At 40.8% G+C, this 24,277-nt stretch overlaps 1 protein-coding gene across 2 annotated transcripts in view; it reads left to right on the top strand.

Moving 5' to 3' along the window:
• The first annotated feature begins 770 nt into the window (after positions 1 to 770).
• Positions 771 to 24,277, top strand: part of MAP7D3 (MAP7 domain containing 3) — a 43,395-nt gene continuing 19,888 nt past the window's right edge. For both annotated transcript variants that reach the window (XM_085060579.1, XM_085060578.1), the window contains exons 1-6: positions 771 to 930; positions 13,600 to 13,695; positions 14,500 to 14,580; positions 16,010 to 16,173; positions 18,754 to 18,868; positions 19,795 to 19,827. In XM_085060579.1, coding sequence (XP_084916705.1) covers positions 852 to 930; positions 13,600 to 13,695; positions 14,500 to 14,580; positions 16,010 to 16,173; positions 18,754 to 18,868; positions 19,795 to 19,827 — 568 coding nt within the window. In that variant the 5' untranslated portion in view covers positions 771 to 851. The remainder of the gene's footprint in view (positions 931 to 13,599; positions 13,696 to 14,499; positions 14,581 to 16,009; positions 16,174 to 18,753; positions 18,869 to 19,794; positions 19,828 to 24,277) is intronic.

The raw sequence follows: 24,277 nt of genomic DNA, 5'->3' as shown, positions 1-24,277 counted from the left end.
ACAAGTTCGTAGAATATTCAAAAGATTCAATCCCTAAACCACTAAACCAAAGGCGTGTTTAAGAGGGGTCTGGATCTGGCGCTGGCTGATGTGGTTGAGAGGTTGCAGTAAGGCTGGACTCGATCTTGAAGGTGTCTTCCAAATTCGGCAAATTCCACGAATCCAAACCACATCGCCCAGCGCCAGGTCCAGACCCCTGTTAAACACCTCCAGGGATGGTGACTCCAACTTTGCAGCCTATTCCCATACCTCATCACCTGAACAGTGATTTTTTTGGGTTTTTTTTTTAATGTCTAACCTGCACCTCTGCTGTCACCGTTTAAGGCCTTTTCCTCCGGCCCTCCCTGCAGACACGGCAGAAGAGAGCGATCCGCCCCTCACTACACCCTCCCGTCAGGGAGCGATGAGATCCCCCCAGCCTCCTGCAGACCTTCAGCTCCCTCAGCCGCTGCTCATCACACACCTTCTCTAGTCTCAGAGGAGGCTCGCTGCCCTTGGCGGGACAAGCTCTAGCAGCCCCCAGCGCCGTGCCATCTCAGCCCGAGGGCAGCGCCCTGTGCCACTCAGCCCGAGGGCAGCGCCCGGCGACATCTCAGATGCCCTGTGCCATCTCAGCCCGAGGGCAGCGCCCTGTGCCATCTCAGCCCGAGGGCAGCGCCCTGTGCCATCCCAGCCCGGGGGCAGCGCCCAGTGGCACTCAGCCCTAGAGCAGCGCCCGGCGCTCCCCCGCGGCCGCCCCGGATGGACGAGAGCGCGCTCGCCGAGCCGGGCAGGGCGGGAGCGGGCGGAGCCTGCGCACTGCGCCCCGCGCTCCGCGGCCCGACCGGCACTCCCGCGGCCCGGCGCTGAAGATGGCGGAGGGCGGTGCGGCGCCCCCGTCCTGCGCTTCCTCCTCCTCCTCCTCCTTGAAGGGGCTGCGGGAGCAGATGGGTGAGAGCGGGCAGGGAGGGGTAGCACAGGGGGTGCGTGTGGGGGGTCCGGCGGCCCAAGGGCGCGGCTGGCGCCGGCCGCCCCCCCCTCGGTCGCCCCGCTGGCCGTCCGGTCCCGTCCCGGGGCGGGGAAGGGGCGCCGCGAGTGGAGGCCGCCGGGGCTGCCCGGCCCAGCCCCGCTCCCGCCCGGCCGCTCCGCGCTGTGCCCAGCTCCGGGCGGTGGTTGCGGCTCGGCAGCTCCCGGAGCTCGCGGGCAGAGCACAGGCGGTTGCGGGGAGGCTGCGGTACGAGCCGCCCGTTTGTCACCGGCTCTCGTTTGTCCGTGTCTCTGGTGGCGCTTGCCTGCACAGGGTTTGCCCAGCGATGTGGTCGGTCCCGAGTGCAGGAGGCAGAGACAGCCCCTGGCATTGATTTCTGAGCGAAGAGTGAATCATACCCGATTTTATTTTTCCCCTGGCGTTATAAGAGGACTAAATAAGCTCTGCTTTGGTTTTGTCTTTGACTATGTTTGTATGCCTATTTATACTTAAGGTCCTTAATAATATCATACTCTGGAACGAGTATTGTGCATGCACGATACGTGTTTGCAGCATAATTTCATGGCACATCTCCACAGAAGCTTTGTGGGTGAGCCATTAGAAAGGATAAACATTTTCTTATCCCAGTCACAAAAAGAATAAGTAAGGGGAATTGTGGTTTGATCAAAGCTGACTAACTTGGACTAGGTACAGAAACTACTCTGACAACCTCTTGCATGATTATTTTCAGTGTATCTGTGTAATTACATGAAGAAGAGTGCTGGCAAAGGGTCCTGACTGCAGAGCTCTCACCTGGCATTCTTCTTCAGTGTGTTGGCTGTCAGAAATACTATTTAATTGCATTTTGTTTCTGTTCCAAAATTAAGACGGTTAAGTGCTCCAGAAGGATAAAGATCTGCCAAAAGATAGCACTTCTCGTCTGCACAGACTATGTCTGTTTGAGCCTTATTCTAGTCTTCAGCTAGAGCTGCTGGATTGTATTTTGCATATTGGATGCAGTTACTTGATGGCTCCTAAGTTTTTCTAAAGATGGGCACCCATATCTGCTGACAGCTGTCATGACCTAGATTTAGTCCCAAAATCAGAGAGGAAATGCTTCTTGGGCCAGGCAGCTCCATCTCCATTTAGATATGCTCAGGCTATAATATGCACATCATTTTAAAAAAACAAACCCCCTCACTAGATCCTGGAAAGACTAGACTTTGAATTTTTTTCCCTGAGGGGGTAGAAGCCACTGAACCAGAATCTAAACTTCAGTGTACATAGAATGCATTTCCAGCAGTTATGTGCTCAAAAATAAACTCAGTGCTAATGTGCATTGAATCAATGTTGTCTGTGAGCCCACAGGCTGCTGCTGCTCTGCTCCTGACTTCTTGTCAGTAGCACTCCCTGGAGAGAGCAAATGATGTTTAGAAATCTTCCTTGCAATCCAGTGGTTGACAGTGGAATTTGCAAGATAATTTGCCACGGTGTTTGCTGCTCTTTGGAGAAGTTGTGAGCAGCAAACAAGTCTGATATTGCAGCTGTTTGGAAAAGATGTAGGAAAAAAAAGACACCCAAAGGAACCTTGATGTTCAGTCCCACGCTATGCTTCGGCATGTTTGGGGAGGGAGATAACTTCCTGCTTCTCTGAGCTCAGTTGGCTGCGTGGGGGGACTGCTCAATTCCAAAATACCTGCTAACTAGAATGCTTGGACCCACTTTCTGCTGCTCTGTGGGCAGTTGTGTACTTTGCTGTCTTAATCAATCTGGAGAACAACCATCTATGCAAAATAAATAGCGTTGTGTGCCTTCAGTCATTTGCCAGTGAACTTCTGGCTGGGAATCTCACATTTAAAGACAATAAATAAAAATAAAGAGCATCTTGCTGAGAAATCACAGCTCTTTCTGGGAGCCTGGCTAAGAGGTGTGTATACATACTGTTTGTATAGTCACATTCTGCACAGGTTCCTTTTTGGGTCCTTATTAAAAGACACTTTTGAGTTCTTGTTCCCCACTTCTGCTCTCTGTTAACAGCCTCTTGATACTGGCTTTATCTGTGTATGATTGTGCTTGTTAATTATTTTAGGCCTTGCAAGTGTAGAATCCCATGGTGCCACTTATAACTAACTTTCATACCAATTTGGTATGTCTAGCAAGAAAAATATTCTCTTAAATTCAGTCTAGTATTGAAGTAAGCAAAAGGTGTTTCTCCTTCTCTTAATATCAACTGTAATTAAGATTCTGCAGGCCAACTCATGCCTGCAGTGCCAGTTCTACAGTTCTTTTGTAATCATTTTCTGCCCTGACACACTTGTCCAATTTTATTTCCTTTAGGTGGATGACAAAAAACAGAATTTGCTACTACAACTAGAAGGCAGTTAAGATACAGCTAGAAGGCAGTTAAGGTTTCTGAACATTACTTAACACTGGAAATGAATTGTAGTTGTACACTGAACCAGCAATGCATAGAAGGCAGTTGCTTACCACATTTTTGTGATCCATGCTTGCTGCTGTCATCCCTCAGGGATGAAGAGGAATTTTTGATCCTATTCTAATGCCATAAGTACTTCTGAGCTTGTTAACATGTAAGAAGAGGGGAATAGTCGGGTACTTGTGGTTTATCCAGTAAGTGAGGTTTTCCTTGAGTGGTGTGGGTAATCAGAGGAAAAATACCTATAATTTAGGCTGCTGTAGCCTTCATTTGTTGTTTTATCTTCATATTCACTGGAATACTAGAAACTCCTGTCTTTTGTAGTATGGGTGGTAGAGAATGTTGTTTTGGTTTTGTTTTGTTTTTTTTTACCAGAGCTTGGTAATCCTGTGCTGTTGCCAGGATTTCCATTCATGTATTGAATTGCTGTTGTGAAGGTTGTTCAAAACAGTATATTTAAAAGCTTTATAATATGTATTTTCTTTCCAAGACCTGCATGATCTTATGGGAAACCTGTCTCAGGTTTGGGATAAAAATAAAGAGCCTTTATTGACAAAAATAGCTGTAGGCATCATGACGTGCAGGTCCCAGTTTGGCTGGAAGTTTTCTAATAAAACAAACAATTACATTCCATGTAATCAGTTTTTTGTTCCGGTGTAAGCGACACTGTCTGGCTTTGTCCATCTTGCCTGGACCACAGTTCTTAGCATCATCTGTACCAAGTGCATGTGCACAGAATTGGCATGGAAAGAAGGATGGATGGATGGATGGATAACTAACAGTGCAACTTCATTGCTCAAGCAATTAGTCAGGAACATGCACAGATCTGTCTGATCTCTAGGTATTAGTTATAAAACATGACTGAAGAACACAAGCTTCTGTCAACACCTGTGGGAGTACTAGATAACTCTTGATTACAATCTTGGTTCCACAACAGAAGGTGGTGAGTGCTGTCTACAGGAAATTATTTGGCATCCAGAAGCATTTATCAGTCAGACAGTGGATGAATTGTGCATCAGAGCTGCTTGCTGGAAGAAAGAAAGAATTTTTTAATTTGGATCCTTGGAAGCCTTTGGGATTTGCAGTGTGCCTCTTGGTAGAGGTGGGCTTCAGATCTTACCTGGGAAGCTGCAAGACAAGGAAACCATCCTTTGTCAGGTTTCTCACAGACAGAGGAGTGCTACATTAAAAGCATCTTGAGCATTCAGTTGTCTTACTTGGTGATGTTTGAATGGGTGGGTGGTACAGGCTCCATCTGAGGAGCAAAGGCAGCCCATGGCTGGGGCATTCAGCTAATGATCTCTGGGGCTGGCTTCAATTTCTTGTTTTGTCAGACTCCTCAGAACTGTGGAGAAAGTTTTAAGGGTATTTTGTGCTTTATCTTTTTTCCTTGCATGAAGGTAGTAACACTGCTTTGCAGAGTGCCAAGGTGATAAATGCAAAGAACTGCACAGAAATTGGATTTCATATAGATCTCAGTGGTGAGAGAACATTCCCAAATCAGGCTGAGAACTTAATGTAATTGTGATGGCTATGAGCTTTAATTTCATTTTCTTGTTGTTCATGGAAATACAATCATATAGGGTAGGGATAATTTCATGCTGATTCATAAAGATGAGTGCTATGTATTTAAGTGCTTAGTATTCTGAAGATTACTCCCAGTTGTAAGTGGTTTATAAAAGGTTTTATTCAAATTTAAAACTTTAAATTCTGGAGATTTCTCCAAATACAGTCAAGAGACATATCCTCCTTGCAGTAAGGACAAAAAAGCAAACAAACAAAAAACCCAAACCGTGTGCGCATATGGTATATTTTTTTTCAGTTTCTTATGCAGTGTTCCATTCTCTACATATCTCTTCATGTGTTGAAATGGTAGAATATAAATTTGGCTTCCATGGTTCAATTCAGATGAAGTTATTTATCAAATAATGACTTGCAAGGGTCATAACTCCAATGGTGAGAGCCCAGAGAAGATGGTGTGGCTTACACTGTCCCTAACTGTGCGTAGTCTTAAAATCTGACGGGAATTAAGAACTGCTGCTTCTTCATACACCCATGTTTTTGAAAAAGAAAACAGAGGAGTATTTAAAGTACTGATACACTATTATTAATTGTCAGTTCTTAAAGGTGATAAGAGAGTAAAGAAGGGTTACAGTGAGATAAATGGAAGAAATAATCTAGGTTAGTCATAGTAATAGGGGTATCAAAAGCTGCTGGTTGTCTTTAAATTTGATTAAATGATTGAAGGTGTGTGAAGTCCTCTTGTGAAAGGACACCGTAGCAAATAAAATTCTGAGCATGCAATTTTAATGACTTCTGTGAATATGACTCTACCAGATTACTTGTGATACTTTAAAATCCAACTGGCACTGCCAATTTCTTGTCTGCCACAAATAAATTAGTGCCATTTAGCTTCCAATTATGCAGCTTACAACCAGGTTAATCTTAATTGATTATATGCTTTCAGTGTGTTTGCATATGCCTGTCCAATAACCAAAACCTTTCTAGATGCTGGTGATTAAATTGTTTGGAGTGTGGGGTTCATGAAAGAGAAATCAAATGTTGCTCAGGATTGTTTTTTTTTTAAAAGAGATAGAAACCTATGCTGTGCTGCATAATGCCTGTGCATAAATGGACACAAGCCTTTGCTTTTAAGGAAGGCTGACCTACTTGCTTGGCATTTGTTTTCTTCTAGATTATTTTTATATTCCAGTCAGTGTGGAACTTCTGCTTTCTAGGTGAAGGATCCCCAGCTGATGTTGCCTTTGAAGAAATCAGTTACCACGGGCCATGCTCAGAATACCTCTCCCTTTTCTCATAGAGTTGTCTTGATAATTCACAGGGAACTTCTGAAATACTCTTTTATGAGTACTTAACTGACTCTTAATTTACAGACACTCTCTGTTGTTTAAATGCACTGACCTGAATCTTGGGATGATATGGTAGTGGCTTGTTCTCTGGGCACATGTTTCAAAGCTTCCAAGTGTTAAAATTCTTCTCCCAAGTCCAAGAGGGTTTGGCTACAAGAATATAGAAATCCTGTAGGGATCTTTATACTTAAAGAACATCATTTAAAAGAACACATTTGTTAATTTCAAAGCTTATCCTCTGTTAAGTTTTGCCAAGAGAATTTCTTAGAGGAACATATTTTTGCAGCACAGTGTTGATCAATAGTGTGTAAGTTGTGTTCTGGACGCTGAAAACCAAGGGCAGTCATCTCCAGATCAGATCTCTGAGTGTCACCTTACTTTCAGATTGCTTTAAAAGACTTCCTGCTACTAGGTAATGAATTAAGAAAAAAAATATAGTCTCTTTATTGGTCTCTTTGGTCTTTTTGCCTGCTTGCTTTTTTTACACCCATTTGCCACTTTTCACTTAACTATTTTTCATGCTCTTTGGGGCAGGGGCTGATTCATGATTACTTTGCTGGGGTCTTACATTGTGTGTAATGGAATGTCTCAGAGCCTTCCTTTTTTAATTAGCTGGGTGAACTGTACAGCTTTAAGAAAATTTGCGGGTTTTTTTCTTTTACGTTTTGTACACTAGTGTTCTGCTTTAGACAGAGGGTTTGCTGCATTAAACACACTGTGGATCTGTCAGTGTCCTGCAGCACTTTTCTGTATTGAGTGATTTGATTTGAGACTGGTCTCTTGGGATTAAATGCCAATACCAGTGTCTGTGTCTCTTCTTCTGAAGCACGGAAGTGTTTGAATGAGCTCTAAATTTCCCATAAGAAATTCATCAAATGTAAAAGGCAAAAGCAGTAGTTTTCATGGCTGTCTTGTAAAGGAGCTGCTATCCTTCCATGTAAAGAATGCTCAAAATGGTGTTTTCACAGGGTTTGTCTCCAATCCGTTGTGACTCGCCGTGCTAGGCTGTGTTCTGGGCTGGCATTGTTTGGGCTGGGTGAATTAAACAGTAGCCACAGCCTGCAAACAAGAGGACAAAAGCGTTTTCAAGGCCATGCTTCCAGCAAGCGAAAAAAACAGACTGTTCAGGAAAGAGGGAAGTCGTGGAGAGAAGTTAAGCTATTGCCTGTGTTATGGATAGTGCACTGTAAAAGAAAGAAATAAGACAATGAAAAAAACAGATGTGAAATAAGAGGAGAGGGGAAGAGTTTGTCTTGAAGTTACTTTCTGCCGTGGCTGTGCAGGAGTGTGGAGAGGAGTCAGTGTTATGCAGCCTCCAGAGTTGGAGGACTAAAGCAGGGAGCTGATTTCTGTCTGTGGCTTTTGCCAGTGCTTGAGCTAGAATTCCAGCGGGACCTGAGCTGCTCAGAGCGGGTTAAAGTGGGACTGCTCTGGCATCTGTGAAGCCACTCCAGCATTGAGGGATAGCACACATACTCCTGGGGCACTGGACAGTGCTATTAAAGAGAGAAAATTATCTGTACAGCAGACTGGGTACTGATTGTCTTCCACTCTGTCTTTAAAACAGCACCATTTTACCTTTTGGGTCCTTCTGTAGCTGTTAAACCTGTGTCTAATTCTGTCTAGTTTGGAGTGTTACATCTTTATACACCTATATATAAGCATTTGTGTCACATAAATTAGTAAATTTTACATTGAATCCACTTGAAATTATGCAAGGACATATTCATTGCATAGACTGCTTTCATTTTAGTCCTGTGTGTTAGGATGCTTTGGAATTTTCAGGATGCAGAAACAGGTAAATATTTATGCTAAACTTGAGAAGGTTCACAAGGGTCTTTGTGAGAGTAGAGTTCCTGCTGTCATTCCATTTAATTTCTTTCAAGAGATGAATAATAATGTGCCTTACTAATAAAGAACCATAATTGTGGAAGTCAGGTGTCTTTTCCAGAGAAGGGGGTGGATTTAGCTTCTCACAGTTCAGACAGTGCTTCTTACTAACCTGATGATGGCTTCTGCCAGAGTTGGTGACATGTCTTTGTCCTTCCTGAGCATTGTGGTGGCAGTTGCTTTTCCCATTAAGTAGCAAGAAGCATAACTCGTGGCTGAGCAGTGTAAGCAAGGTTAAAATACAGAGATCAATGCAAAAATTAACTAACAGCCTTCCTGGTGGCTTTCTGGTCATGTGCTAGGCTGAGTGAGTATCCCAACATGTCTTTGAGATTGTTTCAGCTGTATCTTTTCAGGTTTCCTTATAAGAAATAATTAATTTTGTTAATTATGTGATCTTTAAAAAAAAATTCAAGCTCTTAATCTGAATGCAGATGCTTGAAGATAAGTAGAAACTTAAGTTCTTGCAAGTATGTCTCAAATACTTACTTATGGAGCTACTAATTTGTATACTGCAAAGGAATTCTTGTGTTGAGTTTTCCAGAGGGATCAAAAAGTGATGAGCTGAAGAAATCACCCTAAACTGCCTTGAACTTTGGGAGCAAAACTGTTGTACAGAGTTAGCTGCAGATATGGTCTTAAGGGAGGAAAGCACACAAAGTTAGTAAAATAGGTATCCCATGTAGGGAATAAATATATGACAAAGTTTGCAAATAGAGTCTGGGATAGGGATAAGACAACAGGGAGCACTTCTGGCCTGCTGAAGCTGAGAGACAGTGTGCACTGCTTTCTGGAGATCTGTGTGCTTCCCATCTGGTGGCTGCCCAGACAAAACAGGAGAACCATCTGCCTTCCAGCTGGTCCGTCAGAAGGTGCCTACCGGGAAGCTCACGTCTTTGCTGGTGGAGCCTGTCAGTCCTTGCAGCCCAAAGATGGGATGTGAGGATCAACGGGGAGGGACAAAAAAGGGGGAAACAGGGAAAAGAGGAATTGCATGCAGAGAAGGCTTTCTCTTCATCATTAGAAACTTTCTGTGTTGTCCACCTGTTTGTGTGAAGGTGCATCCTTCCTGTGGTGTCATCTGAACAAGGAGTAATGATGTAAAAACTAATACCTATTTTTTTAAAGCATCAAACATACGATCTTGCATCCATTTGTCTTAACCTGGGTTAATTAATGAGTGGAAATCAGCTTAAAAGGCAGGGCACAGAAATCTCAAACTTGGAGGCTGACTTTCCTCATCTTTCCTGGAAGTATGTACAAAAAATATTAAAAGGATCTGATCATTTATTGACAAACAGTAGCTCCCTGTAGTGGAGCAAGATAAAAATGGTTTCTTGCAGATTTGGCACAGTTTGCTATAAAATCAGAGATATTTTGCTGGAAAGTTCACTTCTGGTTCACAAATTGCTTATTGGCTACTTGTTACATGCTTTAAACTTTTATGGAAACACTCAGATTCATAACAATGCTTAACATTCAGGAGACCTCCTAACACCCCCTGTTTCAGAGGCTTAGCCTGGGATTTTTTTGTTTGTTTGCTTTACATAATGAGTCATTAAATATAAGAAACAGAAGGATTGCTGTGAAAGTTAGCACGTTGTGCTCTCCTTTGTGGTTCCACAGGGGAAGGGAAGGGAAGAGTGAGTGGGGCAGCGTCCAGCTGGGTCATGGACGCTGGGAAAGGGATGGGATGGAAGCCCTGAAACTTGCTAGGTAAAGGGATGGAGCTGCTTCAGTCCCTAATGAGGTTTACTAAGAACAGCAGCGGGTCCTTTGCCAGTCTTGGCAGGGGCCAAGGGTATTAGCTGTGTGCAGGGTTTGAAATAGAAATCAAGGTTTATTTTTAGCACCAGTCTCTTCAGGGCATATTGGAAACCTGATCAGGGAAGGGAATCATGCTCAGTGTGAGGGAAGCACCTCAGCACCTGCCCTGTCAGTGGATCGTGAGCTGGAGGTGAAATTGGTGGAGTTTGATTTATCTGGAATGTCACCTCCTGGTGCTTCTGTGGGTTTGGTTTATCTCTGATTTGCTTGGCCAGACCTGTGGTGCTAAATGGTGATGAGAGCCCAGAAGGAAAACTGCTTCCCAAATTACCTAATCATTTTATGTTCCCAATAGCTCTATTTTATTATGCATGAATGCAGATATTATTATTATTATTATTATTATTATTATTAGCCTCATGCATGTCTTATACTTGTATTAATTTTACCCAGAGCATTTAAAGGTAGAACTACTGTTAAACACACACATTATGCTGATCACAAAGTATTGTTGGGAAAGACTACTTGGGAAGGGCAAGCTCAGAATAGAAATGAGATTTAATTTGACTCTTAAGAGAATTTTTCTTCTCCAGGGAGTTTGCTGGAGAAGTTCATAAAGGCACCCCCCCAGTAATGAAACATGTGACACAGGTTCTAATGAAGTGGTTGTTAACTGGTTTCCTGTTCTGGGGTATTTGGATTCATTACAGTATTAGGTTTATTTTACAGAGGTAGATTTTTTGGAAAATTTTTTTCCATGAAGCTTTGCTCCTAGCAGACTGCTACATCCATTATGGAAAACTAGGCAAAGAAATTATAGATATCTCTGCCAAAATAATTTAAATAATTACTGAGGTTTCTTTTATCATATTAAAAAGACAGGTATTTTCTAAAGATTGCTTAGTGCAACAATAAGCATTTTCTCTTACTGTAGCAATATTCATTTTCTCTTACTGTAGTAAAATCTGGACTTCAAAAATCACAGTTTTGTATTTTAAATTTACCATAAAAATGTCAAGGGCCATAAAACCTGTCTGTTGACCAGGGACTTGGTGAAGTTGAGCTCACATATCTCAGGGATATATCTAATGTGGTGTCTGTTCCCCTTTTATTAACCTTTTGTTCAGATCCCCAGTTCACACTGAATTCTGTCTTTCTGTTGGTTAAATGGATCACATCCATGTGACATGAAGGTGCACTCCTTGTGCCTTAAATCTGCTACTTTCAAATTTGTAAGTACATTGTTTCTATGCAAATAATGAAGCATTGAAGGAGTGACCATAAAATATTTTATCTGACATACAAAAAACCTTGATGTGCAAAGTCCTCTGGACTTTTTTTCACCTCTGTGTCCTCTGCAAGCTGAACCATTTCTGTAACCCACTTTCCTATTTTGTAAGAACCTCAAGTAATCTTTTGCAACCTTAATTAATTAAGATGAACTGACTAATTGCTTTGCAGATGTGACACATTTTTAAATGAATGCCTTCTAATCATGAACGTTATTCCAACTGTATGTTTATTTTTGAATTAATAAATAAATACATAATCCCCCTCATCCACAATGACTGGTTTGTTCAGCAAGATTTCTACTAGTAAAATACTTCTGCAAGTAAAATAAAATTATTATTGTAGATCTTTAATTGCAGCTTGCTTCTTGCTATAACTTCATTATGGAAATTTGGATATTTAAAATTTGAGAGTTGAGGCAAAATTCCAGTGTTGGTCTTAACTGAAGCTGGTGTAGGTGCAGAGTGGATTTGTTCTGTTGGCATAATTTCCCAGCTGAGTTGAGTTGGCTATGGCTGCCTGGGCACCTCTGTCTCCTTCCTTGTGGAATGATGTACCTGGATTTCTATATTTATTTGAAATATAAATGGTATTTGAAGAAGTTTATGTTCCTTCAGCCTTTGTGATGTACAAAGGTGTCATTGGGTATGAATGCCCTGGCTGTACTTTTCTGCTCTCACAACACCTGCAGTGGGCTGCTTTTCCTCTGGCTGTTTTCACTTCTGCTGCTGTTAGAATAGATAATTCTGTTGTTCTCCACTTGGTGTTTTTTTGGGCTGTATTCCCATCCGTGTAACATGCAACAGTGTACAAAAATCAGATTTTTGTCAGACTTTGATCTAGATAGTGAAATTACTGTGAGCCCTTTTAAAGCTGTTTTCTTTGCCAATTGGTAATCTCATCGTGTTGTGGTATATCTGGTCTCTGACTTGTTTGAAAAGAGCCTCAGAGATGTATAGGGTGGGATCGAGGAAGACTTTCATTTGCTGCTGCAGTGAAAAATTCATTCAAGACATGGCAACAGCTGCGGGTGACAATTTAGAGTTGCTGAATAAGTATTGTAATCAGCATTTATCACTGACATCACATGGGATTAAACACTTTGAGGTGATTGTTCTTGGGCACAGCCTTAGGGAGGGTTATTACCATGACACAACTAGTTGTCATGGCAATTCGTGGAGAGGAGGGAGACTCTTCCTTCCTCTTTTGCATTCGGCACTACTCTTATTAAAGGAAAGTCAGATCACTGGCAAAGTTGTAGTCTTCTTTTTTAAAATATAACAGCAAATTGTGCTATTGGTCTTTCACGTTCTGTTTGAGATCACAGCATGTTACGTATTCCTGTTGTGGATTTGCCTTTTCTGTGTAAAACTGGCCTCAACTTTCTCGTGTTTGGGTGGTTTTGTGATGTGTTCCCTTGCTTCCCCTGACGTTGGGTTTTTCCAAGGAGCCCAGCTGAGTTCCCAGTGTCTGTCAGCCAAGGTGAGAACAAGGTGGCAGTGTGTGAGGACACTGCTGTTGAGCTGTGCAGGGCACTGGGGTAATGCTGTCTTACAGGTTGCCTTGCCTGCTTTCCCTGTAACACTTCACCTTCACACCCTGCAAGGTGATTAGTGACAGTTGATACCAAAACAAAGAAAATCTTGGGAGAGTGATACAGTAAATTAGTCTCCCATACTTGTTAATGGGTTTTGTTATTCAGTGAAATTAATATTGGTAGCATTTCCTTTCTGTGTGATTATCTGCAAGTCGCTGCCCTGCATTTTGCTGAACTCACCTTGGTGAAACTCAGATAAGGTGAATGGGTCGCTGCACAAATGTTCAAATTACTGTTTTGGAGTTTAATTTATAATTAAAATTTACTTTTGAAGATCCAGTTTCAGAAGTATGTTGTAAGCATCCCTTAGTGGTTTACTTTATGCAGCTAATCCCCTTTCTGTTTCATATCATGAAGTAATGACAGGTCTTCACAAACCTCTCCCTGCTTGGCTTTCATCAGAATATGATTCTACCAGTGCTAATGGACTGTTACATACATGTGTCCAGCCCACACATGCACATGTGGTAGCAAAGAGTTTTTATTATTAAGGGTCAGTCAGACAAATAACTTTGCAAAATAATGGGGTTTGTCTTAGAAGTGTTGTTAAATAAGTGTTATCTTTGAAATTCTATAATCTTAAAACATCAGGTTTGGTAACTGTTGTTTTTACAGTGAAAAGCTATGCCAGGTCTCGAGTCTCATGTGACAAAGTTTTTCCTTACAAGTTGAGCAGTCCCCTGTTAGTTATTTAATAAAAGCATCAGCAACCTCAAAAAATAATTCTATGTATTTATTTTAGATATTTGTTTAATGAGTTTGAGTTGTAGAGCTTTTCTTAATGTGGAATGATTTTTTCTCACAGTTGCTGCAGCCCAAGCCATAGCAGAAGAAAGAAGAAGCCAAAGTGGCATTAGCCCTCTTCCAGTCCAGACCTCAATAAAGACAGCAACTAAACCAGGTATAATTATAGGTCATTGCTCTTAATGAAGTGCTGGGTTCAGAAGGGAGAGTTAGTGAGGATTAAACTGAACATATTTAAAAAGAAGTTTGGTGCTCTTTCTGGGGGCATCAGAGCACAGAGCACCTGGTAGATGGTTTGTAGGTCTGGTGTTGGTGACAGATTTTTGGTTTTGGCTGGCTCAGAGTTCAGTTGAAGTTGCCTGTCTTGTAAGCAGGGCATGACAGCAAAGATAAATGATGGTTTTGTGCTCTGGGCAAGTTACCAGCACACTTCTTGCTGAAATTCAAGTTTTTATACCTGCTTAAGTCTTTGTTCTGCTTAGTCTACAAATGAGCTGCCCTACAGTGCTCTGAATTTGTCATGACTATCTGTCATGAACTATCTGTTCCCAGATGACATTTCCCTAAATTCCTGTCATTCTTGTTCATGGGAGTTAATATGTGCAAGAATAAGGATCAGAGCTGAATTTGGAAATGGGTGTGTTCTCACATATGAATGACTTTTTAGACTATCTTTTGACTATACCTATTGAGCCTTTAATATGGTGTCTGCTTTCTCTTGCACCTATTAAAAATAGTGTTGTGATGGAAAGGAAAGGGTGGAAAAGGAGGATATTCAGCTTTCTGTGAATTTTTCAGGTGACATCTTTAATCCTATATAGAGTGTGCAGTGATTTGGTGGTGTGTATATCTCTCAGAAGGTTTCATTCTCCTTTTGATAGTAAAGACCTTTGACTTTTTATTTAAATTTGAATGTTCAAAATCACTGACAATTATATGTCTTCAATTTTTATTTTGACAGTGATAGATGGCTCTATGCTAAGAACAGAAGAAAGGCAAAGACTGGCCAGGGAGCGTAGAGAAGAGCGGGAAAAGCAACATGGTATTTTTGTGTTTCACTTAAAATATAGTTTTCTAAAATGTTTGTGATAAAGAAATTACTGTCCCCCTTACTCCACTTTTTTGTCAGCTTGCTGGGGACAAGAGGCAAGGTCTGCACTTGGTCTTGCATCAGTGTCTATCTGTGAACCTGAATGAAGAAGTTTTAATTTGGGAGAAAAACACTGTAGAGAGTTTTAGCTTCTTAAGTTTTTTGTCACTTCTGACCTTCCATTTCTTAGTGACCACCCAGCAAATTTAGCCAATTCCTTATTGAAAGCTGTAACAAAACCACTTTAGAAAATAAAACTTTTAGCTTAGAACTTCTTCCTATAGCCCTGAAGACTGAGGATTGGAGAATGCTGATTCAGAGAAAACCAAAAAAGATTTAGCTAGTTGAATGGCTTGTTTGCCTTGAACACTGCTTCCCTTGTTTCCCAGCACACTGAAATGACTCCTGGATTGAAGTGTCAGCAGTATACACTTTATCTTAGCAGGGAATCTGAGACATAGAGAACAGCAGAAAGCTCGTGCCCAGCTTTATGGTGTATGTGATGTGAATCAGTGCATGTGTGTGTGGCAGGAGATGGAGGGGTCTCAGTGTGCCCTGCAGACCTGGGTCTTGGGCTCCCAACAAGTGAGGAGTCATGTCTTTCTGAGCTGTATGTTTGTTTCTTAATATAAAAGCAAAGATCCACAACAGCAGGAATTATTGTGTTATCCTGACATGGGAAGAGGGTAGGATTATGATGCATATAAAATTCAGAAATATTTTGGGGGCCCTATATGTGTTGATGCTTCCTGTGCATTGTTGGTGTAATTATCTGGTCTGTTGGTTCATGTCATCTATCTGGCCATGGAAAATACCCTGTGCATTCACCCACTAGCTTTGTGTCACAGGACCTGAGGCTTCCTGTTGAACTGCACACAGCTGTTCCTTGGTGGAGGCTGCAGAGAATAGTGATATAACTATTCTGAACTCAGATGCAGGAACTGTAGGATCTTCCAATCTTGTCACTCAGTGCTTTAAATATTTTCATTATATTTTGTTCTAAAAAAAAAAAAAAGAAGAATGCAACATAGAAAATTCTGCTTTTTGATTCTTAATTTACTGCTTCCTTACAGAGACTTCACTGTTATGTTGTTAAGGAAAGTGGAATATACACATAGGGAATGTACATATCCTGATATTCCTGTCTAGACAGTAAAGCCTAGTGGCAGGCAAGGTTCTAATTCCAGTTCCAACCTGGGGACAGAATTAAAGAGGTCTCTGTTGTCATGTGTGATGTCATCCACCTCTGCAAGCTCATCTTCCTATACATTTTCACTTCAAGTGGTATTAATTTGGCTTGGGTAGTCTCTTGCTTGTAAGTTGCATTGCAATATCAATGAATGGCTAAGTTTGACTTTTTTCCTTCAAAATATCCTTACAGCTGCCAAAGAGACACAAATCCTTGAAAAGGAGAGAAAAGCGAAACTCCAGTATGAAAAACAGTTAGAAGAGAGGCAGAGAAAGCTAAAAGAAATGAAGCAGAAAGAGGAACAACGGAGGGCAGCAGTAGAAGAAAAGAGAAAACAAAAAATAGAGGAGGAAAAGGTAACACACATCAAAGTTCTATAGTTTTAAAAAACTACTCTGTTTTCCTATATTACCATGCTCTGAAGTGGTGTGAATGAGAAAGTTATGGAAATGATGAATGTATTAGAACACTGAAGTGTTGTCCACCTCTACAATGGGATATGTAGACATGTGTCCACCTTCCCCATAGACCTTTAGCTATAGCTGAGGCAGTCAAGACTTCAGGAGCTGTGGCTCTTTGACCACTGGTTATTTTTCACATGAGCAAAAACCCCACCCCATATTCCTTGATTTCCAGATGCCTTCAGAGCACTTTGAAGTCTGTCTGTAAATCAGTGTAGGTGAGATGTCTTAGACCTCTCTTACTCCTTTGTCCTGCTTCTTGGGAGACCTGCTGTGGCCTGAGAGACTCTCATTCTCTTAATTCTTTTCCATTAGGATTCACTCCCCTGTGATGAAAGGTGGTGATGTTATCTTTTTATTTGCCATTTTCTGCTTTGAACTGTGTAGTGTCTGTTCTCACTGGCCTTTGCTCTGATGGCACATGAGCAGGCAGAGCAGTGGTTGAGTTTGGGACTCACTGCAAATGGATAGAAGCTGACAGAAGTAACAAGTACATGAAGTTATTACATCCTTTTGACAAGTAGCTGTGCTAGTGGGTATTAAATGTGCAAGTTCTGAAAGGGTTCATTTCCAGGATGTCAGTAGTTGAAGCATCACACATCTGTGCTTTCATAAGTTGGTTGTAAGAACTTGCTGTGGGTTAGTGGTGAAGAGCGTGTAAGCCTGGCTGGCTGCTCCTTTGGAGTCCAGTGTTATTATACTGTTCTAACAATTCATTTTTTTTACCCTTTTTAACTGGCAGTATTCTACACTGGTGTTTGGTTTTCTGTAATCAGCTCCTGGGTGTGATCAGATTGATATTCCATTTGAACTTCATGGAATAGTTTACATTGCTGGAGAACAGAAATGTTTGGGTGGGCTGTGACTGCAGTCCAGTGCAGTGTCATTTCTTTAAGCAACTACTTTTATGCAAAAAGCATCCCTTATGCTTCTAAAAGGTTTACATTTATTCCATTTATTCCATTTATTCATGTAGTTTTGAGGATGGTAGATAGTTTTAAGTGGCCACTAGGGTGAATAATCAAGGAAGACAAGGACTAGCCATGAGTGTTTGGCTGATGTTAACCTTGTCTTTTACTCATGTCCCCGGAGATTACCTTCTACATAGAGACTTACACATTATGAATCTGGCAGGTGGGGAGACAGTATGGATTTGACCTGTAAAACCTTGCCTTCAATCAGAAAGTGAAAACAAATCTTGACTTTGGTAGTCAGCCATGAGAAAATAATCACTTCTAAAGAAGCTAAACTATCTTAGGGCAATTCTGCCAGCCAGATACCATCTTCAGCTGTAAATCTGGTAAATAGAAGTGCATCGAAAATACATACTCGAGCTCATTTCTGTCATTTGTAAAGTGAAGCATATGTCTTTAACTCTGACTGAAGAATTACTGCACTGCAGATACCTCCATGGAAATACAATCTACAGATTACATAATGTCTGGGTACTTTGACACCTTAGGTAAACTCTAGTTCAGGTTTCTCTAAAAGGGGAAGCTCAGCTGTGTATTTCAAACAAAAACCTTTAGTTTTATCTTTTGTCAGTGAGCAGAATCCTCCTCCCTTCCTTCCAAGTTTACATTGTCTGTTCTTCACAGAGATGTTTTTAGTTTGTGTTGTGAAATGGTGTTGAAAGAAGGTGGAAGTCTTGTGTCCTTGAAAGGGAGAAATGGCTGTATAATGAGTTCCCTTGACATCTTACTGCAGTGTATCAACAGCAAATACTGCTTCAAAAGATCAGTTGGGATATAACTATTCCAAATGAGAAATCTGTTGTTGACACGTGTGGAAACCTGGCTGGCAAGAAAGAGTCTAGCGTGGTTACAGTTCATCTTTATGCACAAGGGCTAAAGCTCCCCTGTTAGCAGTTATTCTGGAGACAGCAGCAAAAACTTCTTTCAGCCCCATTTGTCCTGTCAGCAGTGGTTGCTGAGGTCTGGTCTTTATGTCTTGCTGTTTCTAATTTCATCATATCTCTCTTAATGTCAGTGTCTGGTGAGACCTGGGTCATTGTTTTTATAGTTCTTTGAAAATACAAATAACCTTATACTTGGTATTGTATATATTTTATTTTATATATTTTATATTTTATCACCATTTTATAGTGGAGAATTTTTATCACCTTTTAGAAATAACTTCATAATATAAATAGTTTCAAGGGTAATCAATTACTTTGCTCAGTTTGGGGTTCATCCCTATTTAGAAAATAAGTAGTGCTGTTTACTTAATAGGAAATCTGTTTGGTAGCTATTTTAAGTAAAGAGTAGAATAGATTATCTGCGCTTTAGCTCGACCTAATCATGTTTGCAGTGTTTTGAAGCCATTAATTGCCTTCAACATTCTTCGCATTATAATTTTTGTACCAAAAGCCTGATAAAACAGGTTATAAATCATACTTGGGGGTGGGTCTGTATTTTGTTTTCTCCTGTGGTTGTGGTTAACAGTTACAAACTCCATGGGGATGTTGTTTGGTAGGAGCGCTATGAAGCAGTTCTACATCGCACCTTGGAACGGAGTCAGCGGCTGGAAACACGGCAGAAGAGATGGTCGTGGGGGGGATCTGTAACTCCAGACTCTGAAAGCAAAACAGGTAAGCAGCACCCTTTTTAGTAGGGCTAAAATCACAGAATATTATGCGTGAACCCTGGCAGATGCAGCACTATTCATAGGGACCTGGGCATCCTTTCCTGTCTTGGATCTTAAAGCAGGATCTGTGGGTAGCTCATGGGAAAAGTATCGTATCTGTACTTGCCCTGAAGTGCTGCTCAGACTTAGAGCTATTTTTGACCTTGGGAAGAGCTGGAGAGAAGCTCCCTGGGAAATACAACACGTGACAGCACTGCCAGCCCCCAAACATCAGATCAGGGGAATTACAATGTGTAATGTTAAAATAATTCAGAGTCCTTCAGTTGCAGTGTGTGTAATGGAGTGCTAAGACTGGTGATAAAAACAGAAATGCCCAGCTGTATTCTAATGTCACATCTAAAATGTTTTAAACACACCCTTAGAGTTACAGAATCCTGACTGCTTATTTTAATGCCCAGTAATGGGTAAGGAGACACAATGGAGAGTCCAAGCTTCTTGAAGCATGGTTTCCATTCTGGATTAGGTGATGCATTTTAACTCTCTTTAATTTGAACTCAGATAATTTCCTGTTTCAGAATTAACTGTTTCTGCTTGTAAACATTCCGAAATCAGACCAGCAAATAAGGATTGCAGTGGAAAGGATCTTTTCATGCACTACCTAACCACCAATAAATAAAATAAGTTATTGGCCAGGAATAAAATAAATCAAAAAATGCTTCAATTCAGCCTATCTTCTGTATTGGTGGAATTGTACTGAATGTGTTTTAGTAGTGTCATTTTCTTTCAGCTTGAGTGTTTGTTTGTAACGTGTTTGAAAGTGCTTTGATATAAGTTGTCATTATGATATGCAGCATCCCCATTTTTTAGTTAACTTGCATTTTTTTGCTGTTTGACCTAGTGACTTAGCTTACAAACCTTCTTCTTCCACAGAACAACAGAGCACAGATGAAGGTGGAACTGGTGGTATTGACTTCTAATACGTTCTTTTTCTGTTGTTTTATACTCACTACTAACCCCTTAAACTTGAGTTCTTTCTCAGAAACTAAGGAAAACCATCTTCTTATAGATCTTTTCCTGGATCTTGGCCAGCTGTGCAACAAATGTGATCCCTAAGTAGAAGGCAGCCCCCCTCATTTTAACCATCCCTTCCAGCTAATTCAACTACAGCTTAAGTCATGGCATCCTGAGGGAATTTTCAGGGAAAGGCTGTGTGCATTTGGGTTTTTAAAGATGGCTTGATACAGCACAGTGAGAAGAAAAATTCTTAGTGGCAAGTATTTGAATATAAATTAATTCAGTAGTTTATGTTTTGGGGTTTTTAAGTGCAGTTTCAAACCCTTTCATTGCTTCCTAATTTGCAAAAAGTGCATGGGAGTGCTTGGTTTGTTTCCTTCTTGTTTTGTTCTACCAGCAGTTGAAGTAACATTTGCAAGATCAAATGATACTTTGCAGAAACTTTGTGAAAGGGAGTGGGTCCCTTGTGCAGTTTGATACTTTTTCTATGAAGGGTTTTGCAAAATCAGAGTTGTCCCAATTATCTAAAGATAATTCTATACATTAAATGTGTTTTCATTGGATTTCTGGCACTTTCCAGTACACACACTGAGCCATTTATAGAAATGCTTTAGATCACTGATACATATATTCAATTAGCAAAATTATTTTTGAGATGAAAACTCAGATTCAGCTGAGACCCAGCTGAATCTGAATCCTGACAGTCTGTGCATGCCCACAGCATTACTAATGCACTGCAGCTGTCTGTGACACAGTCAAGTGAGACTTGAAAATGCAGTGAAGGTCTGAGTATGATTTAACTACTCTGGCAACATAGCAGAAGCATTTTTATGTGTATTTTACTTAACTTTTCCCTTACTCTCCACATCATGAGCCTCTAATTTTCTTTAAAATCAGCCAGTTTGGCTGGATTGGTTTACCTGCTTTGCATGTGTTCCTTGGATACAAATACAGATCAAATTACTGGATCTCACACTACCAAACATCATTTAACGTTGAAACTGGGAAATCACAGTTGTCTCACATGTTAAGGAAAGCACTGAGATTTTTCTACTAACAAACATCAAATAATGTTCCTTGCTCTCTCCTGATTTATGTGAGGAAATGAGCCTTGTCTGTCCTTTTCATTGTAGAACAAGATCTTCAGTGCTGCTGAAACATATTTAAGATAAAATATCTTCCAGCACAAATGCTCCTGATGTAATAGATGCTTAAACTATGACTTATGCATCATAAAGTAACTATGCAGATAGTTCAGCAACAGTAGATCAATTTGTGTAACTTGATACCAATCTGGAAAAGAAATTGCTTTGGAGATAAACAGATAATGCAGTGTCCTAGGCAAATGCTTGTGCATCCACATTGTTTTAAAATTGTGTTTGATTTTATGTTAATGTTTCAAACATGAAGCTTGTCATGCATGGGGTGGATAATGTGGAACCATGGCTGGTTTTATGTTTGTCTTATTTATTCGTATTTCACGGTAATTATTTTTGATAGCTCATTACTTAATTATTATTAAAAATCTACCCAAGCTATGCAGAATACTTAAGTCCAGCTGGCTTTCTAAAAAATCTTTAGATGATCCATTTTGCCTTATATTTGCATAATTGCTGGAAAGGCAACAATTACACTTTTTTTTTTCTCTGAGAAATGACACTGTATGAGCTCTGCTCTATTACATCATTGTGGCTGAATAGTGCACCTTCTCTAACTGCACATCTAGAGCAAATTTCAATGCGATATTATTTTTCCACCATCAAATTCTGTGGTAGATTTAGGATTAAAGCCCCATTTCTTAAAATGGCAACCATCTGGGGAACTGATTTCAAACATTCTTTAATTATTTTAGGACAAAAGGCTTTCATGTCTGTTGTGTTGCTGTGCAAAAAAAATGCAGAATCAGATATGTCTTCTATGAACTGGGTGTGTCAACAGTAATATTTAGGAACACTAAGTAGCAGAGCAGAAGTTTGGGCTGATAGTGTGCTCTGGAAAGTGAAGCCCATGTAATGGAACATTTCCCTGGCCATCAGCATTTCTGTGGGATGTAGAGTGTGATTCATGAGACCACAGCAGGGATCCCGCTGATGGGGAAATGTAAAAATTGATGAAAGCCCCAGAGTCAAGTGTTACATTAATGGCATTGCTGTCAGTGCTAAGATGAAACAGGCAGGGTGTGGGTCTGCCAAGAGAAACGGCCAGGCTGTGCAATAAAGCATCCTTGATGACAGTCCTGGTAAAGGGGGTGGTTTAGTGGTGCCTGCTGAGCAGAACTAGAGTTTCAGGTGCATCAGGACTGGAGATGTGCCATTAGAATAGAAATGGGGCTGCCAGAGTCTCTCCTTGCTAAATAAAGAGCTTCCTTGTCCTAGCAGAAATTTGGAAGGAAGTGAGAGACTTTATGTACTTACTTTATGTAGCTTCATGTTATCCAGCCTCAGGCAATGCTGCAGCACCCTCTCTCAGTGAAATCCTGTGAGGATTGAAAGCTCCTCACTCTGAATGATTTTCGTAAGATCCCATGTTTCCCAGCTCCTTCCCCAGTTCCAAGCCCTGCTGCATGGCAAACATGTTCTTTCTTTGGCTCTGCTGCTGCAGTTTGCTTTCCCCCTTCCATTAGAAAAATAGAGAAGTTGGTGTCACATGGGCTGTGTGCTTCTTCCATTTCAAACCCCCTGATGGAGGCTTTCTAATTGTCTCCCAAAGAAGATATTGGAGGTAATTTTTCAAATTGTGTTTTGTAAATAGCTACATAACCAGACTGACTGGCTCAGGAATATCCTGTCTTTTAAAGCTTTCTTTTCTAGTGAAAAGGGCTTTAAAGTTTGCAGAAGCTGTTCTGTAAATGAAATAGGGAAGAAGTTGAGCCCATCTGATCATGCAAATGTATTGATCAAAAAAGCATTGACCTCTTTAATTGGGTCCCAGTAGGTGATAGACCAAATCTCAGATTTCATGCAAGTGCTGAAGTGCTGTTTTGAAGTAAGAGAAATCTGTGTGAAATGTCTCTGTCATGCTTGGAGGCCTTGGACTCTGTTGAGTTCAGGCAGGAGCCAAGATTTCCTTTTAAGAGCAGACACTAGAGGGTAGCCTTCCCCTTCAAAACCACCCAATTACATGAATTATGAGTTTCCTGATTTTCGTATATAAAACCTCTTAAGGCTGTTTAGTTATCCCAGTTCTCAGATTCCATTCATAAAATACCCACTTTTTTTTTTTTTTTTTTTTTGGTTATGTTGGGAAAGTATCCACTAAACTCAGATCTTCAACTTCAACTAGATTTCTCAGCTAGATTCAGTAGATGCCCCTCTTATCCCATGGGGGCTTTGCTCTTGTTCACTGTCACAAGAGCTTCCCACAGGGCTGTCCATAGGAATCCTTATATCCTGGCTCTGGCCATAAGGAACTTTGTGGCATGCTGGCAAAGGGAAAAGATACTGCCTCTGTGGTGAGTAGTGCTGCTTTGTCCTTTGGTACTTGTGCACTAATGAGTTCAGATTAATCATCTTTGCTGTCCAGTATGTCAGTAAAATTGATTACTTGTGTTAGATGTATAGAATTTCATGTGTTTGTTATGCTGGTCTGCACTACTCTGTGTGCATTAGTGTTTTCTGCTTATTGAGTTTCTATAGCAACAGGTACATGCTTTTCCAAGGCTTTCACACTCTGGAGTAGTGTTCATCCTGAAAGTACATTATTTGAAATTAAAAAGAAGTTATTTATCTGCCTTGCAATAAATCCTGCCACATGAGATGTGATTTTTATGTGTGTATATGTGTCTGTGTATACACATACCAAAAAAAAATTAATGCCTCTTGTGGCAGGTTTGTTTGGGGTTTTTTTCAGAAGAATTGCAGATTTGATAGGAAACATTAATTTAAGAATAGCTTTTAGAGAAAATTTGGAAATTTCTAAATTACAGCAACCTTTGTGAATCAATCAGAAATAGGAATGCTTTCTTGGCTTTTCTCAGGATTTGGTTTTATCCCTCCAAAATAAATTATTTTGGTTTGGATTTATTAGCTAGTGATTTAAAAACTACTTTTAAAGTACCGATGTGGAAGGAATAAAGAAAGAAAATTTTCCAGGTTCTGTTGTTATTTTCTCTGTCTTGCCAGTCTGGTAACAACACACAACCTCAGTAGCTTTTTTCTTTACACATTAGGAGCACAGGGTTTACAAATCCCTTGTTTGCACCCACATGCATGAATCCTGGCACGACACCACTAAACCCTGCATTTTCTGTGCCTGTCCCAACTGGTGCTAATGGCATCAAGCCTGTTCGAAGGAAAACAAAATCATTTGTGTTTCTCATTAAACAAAAGTGGACACAGCTTTCAGGATGTAATGCTTGGAGAGTGAGCTCTCAGCAGGGTGTGAAAGGTTCAGTATGAAG

This window comes from Lichenostomus cassidix, chromosome 4A (assembly GCF_008360975.1).
Source record: "Lichenostomus cassidix isolate B80296 chromosome 4A, HeHo_3.0, whole genome shotgun sequence".
Classification (NCBI taxonomy): domain Eukaryota; kingdom Metazoa; phylum Chordata; class Aves; order Passeriformes; family Meliphagidae; genus Lichenostomus; species Lichenostomus cassidix.
This window is presented reverse-complemented; position numbering and strand designations above follow the sequence as displayed.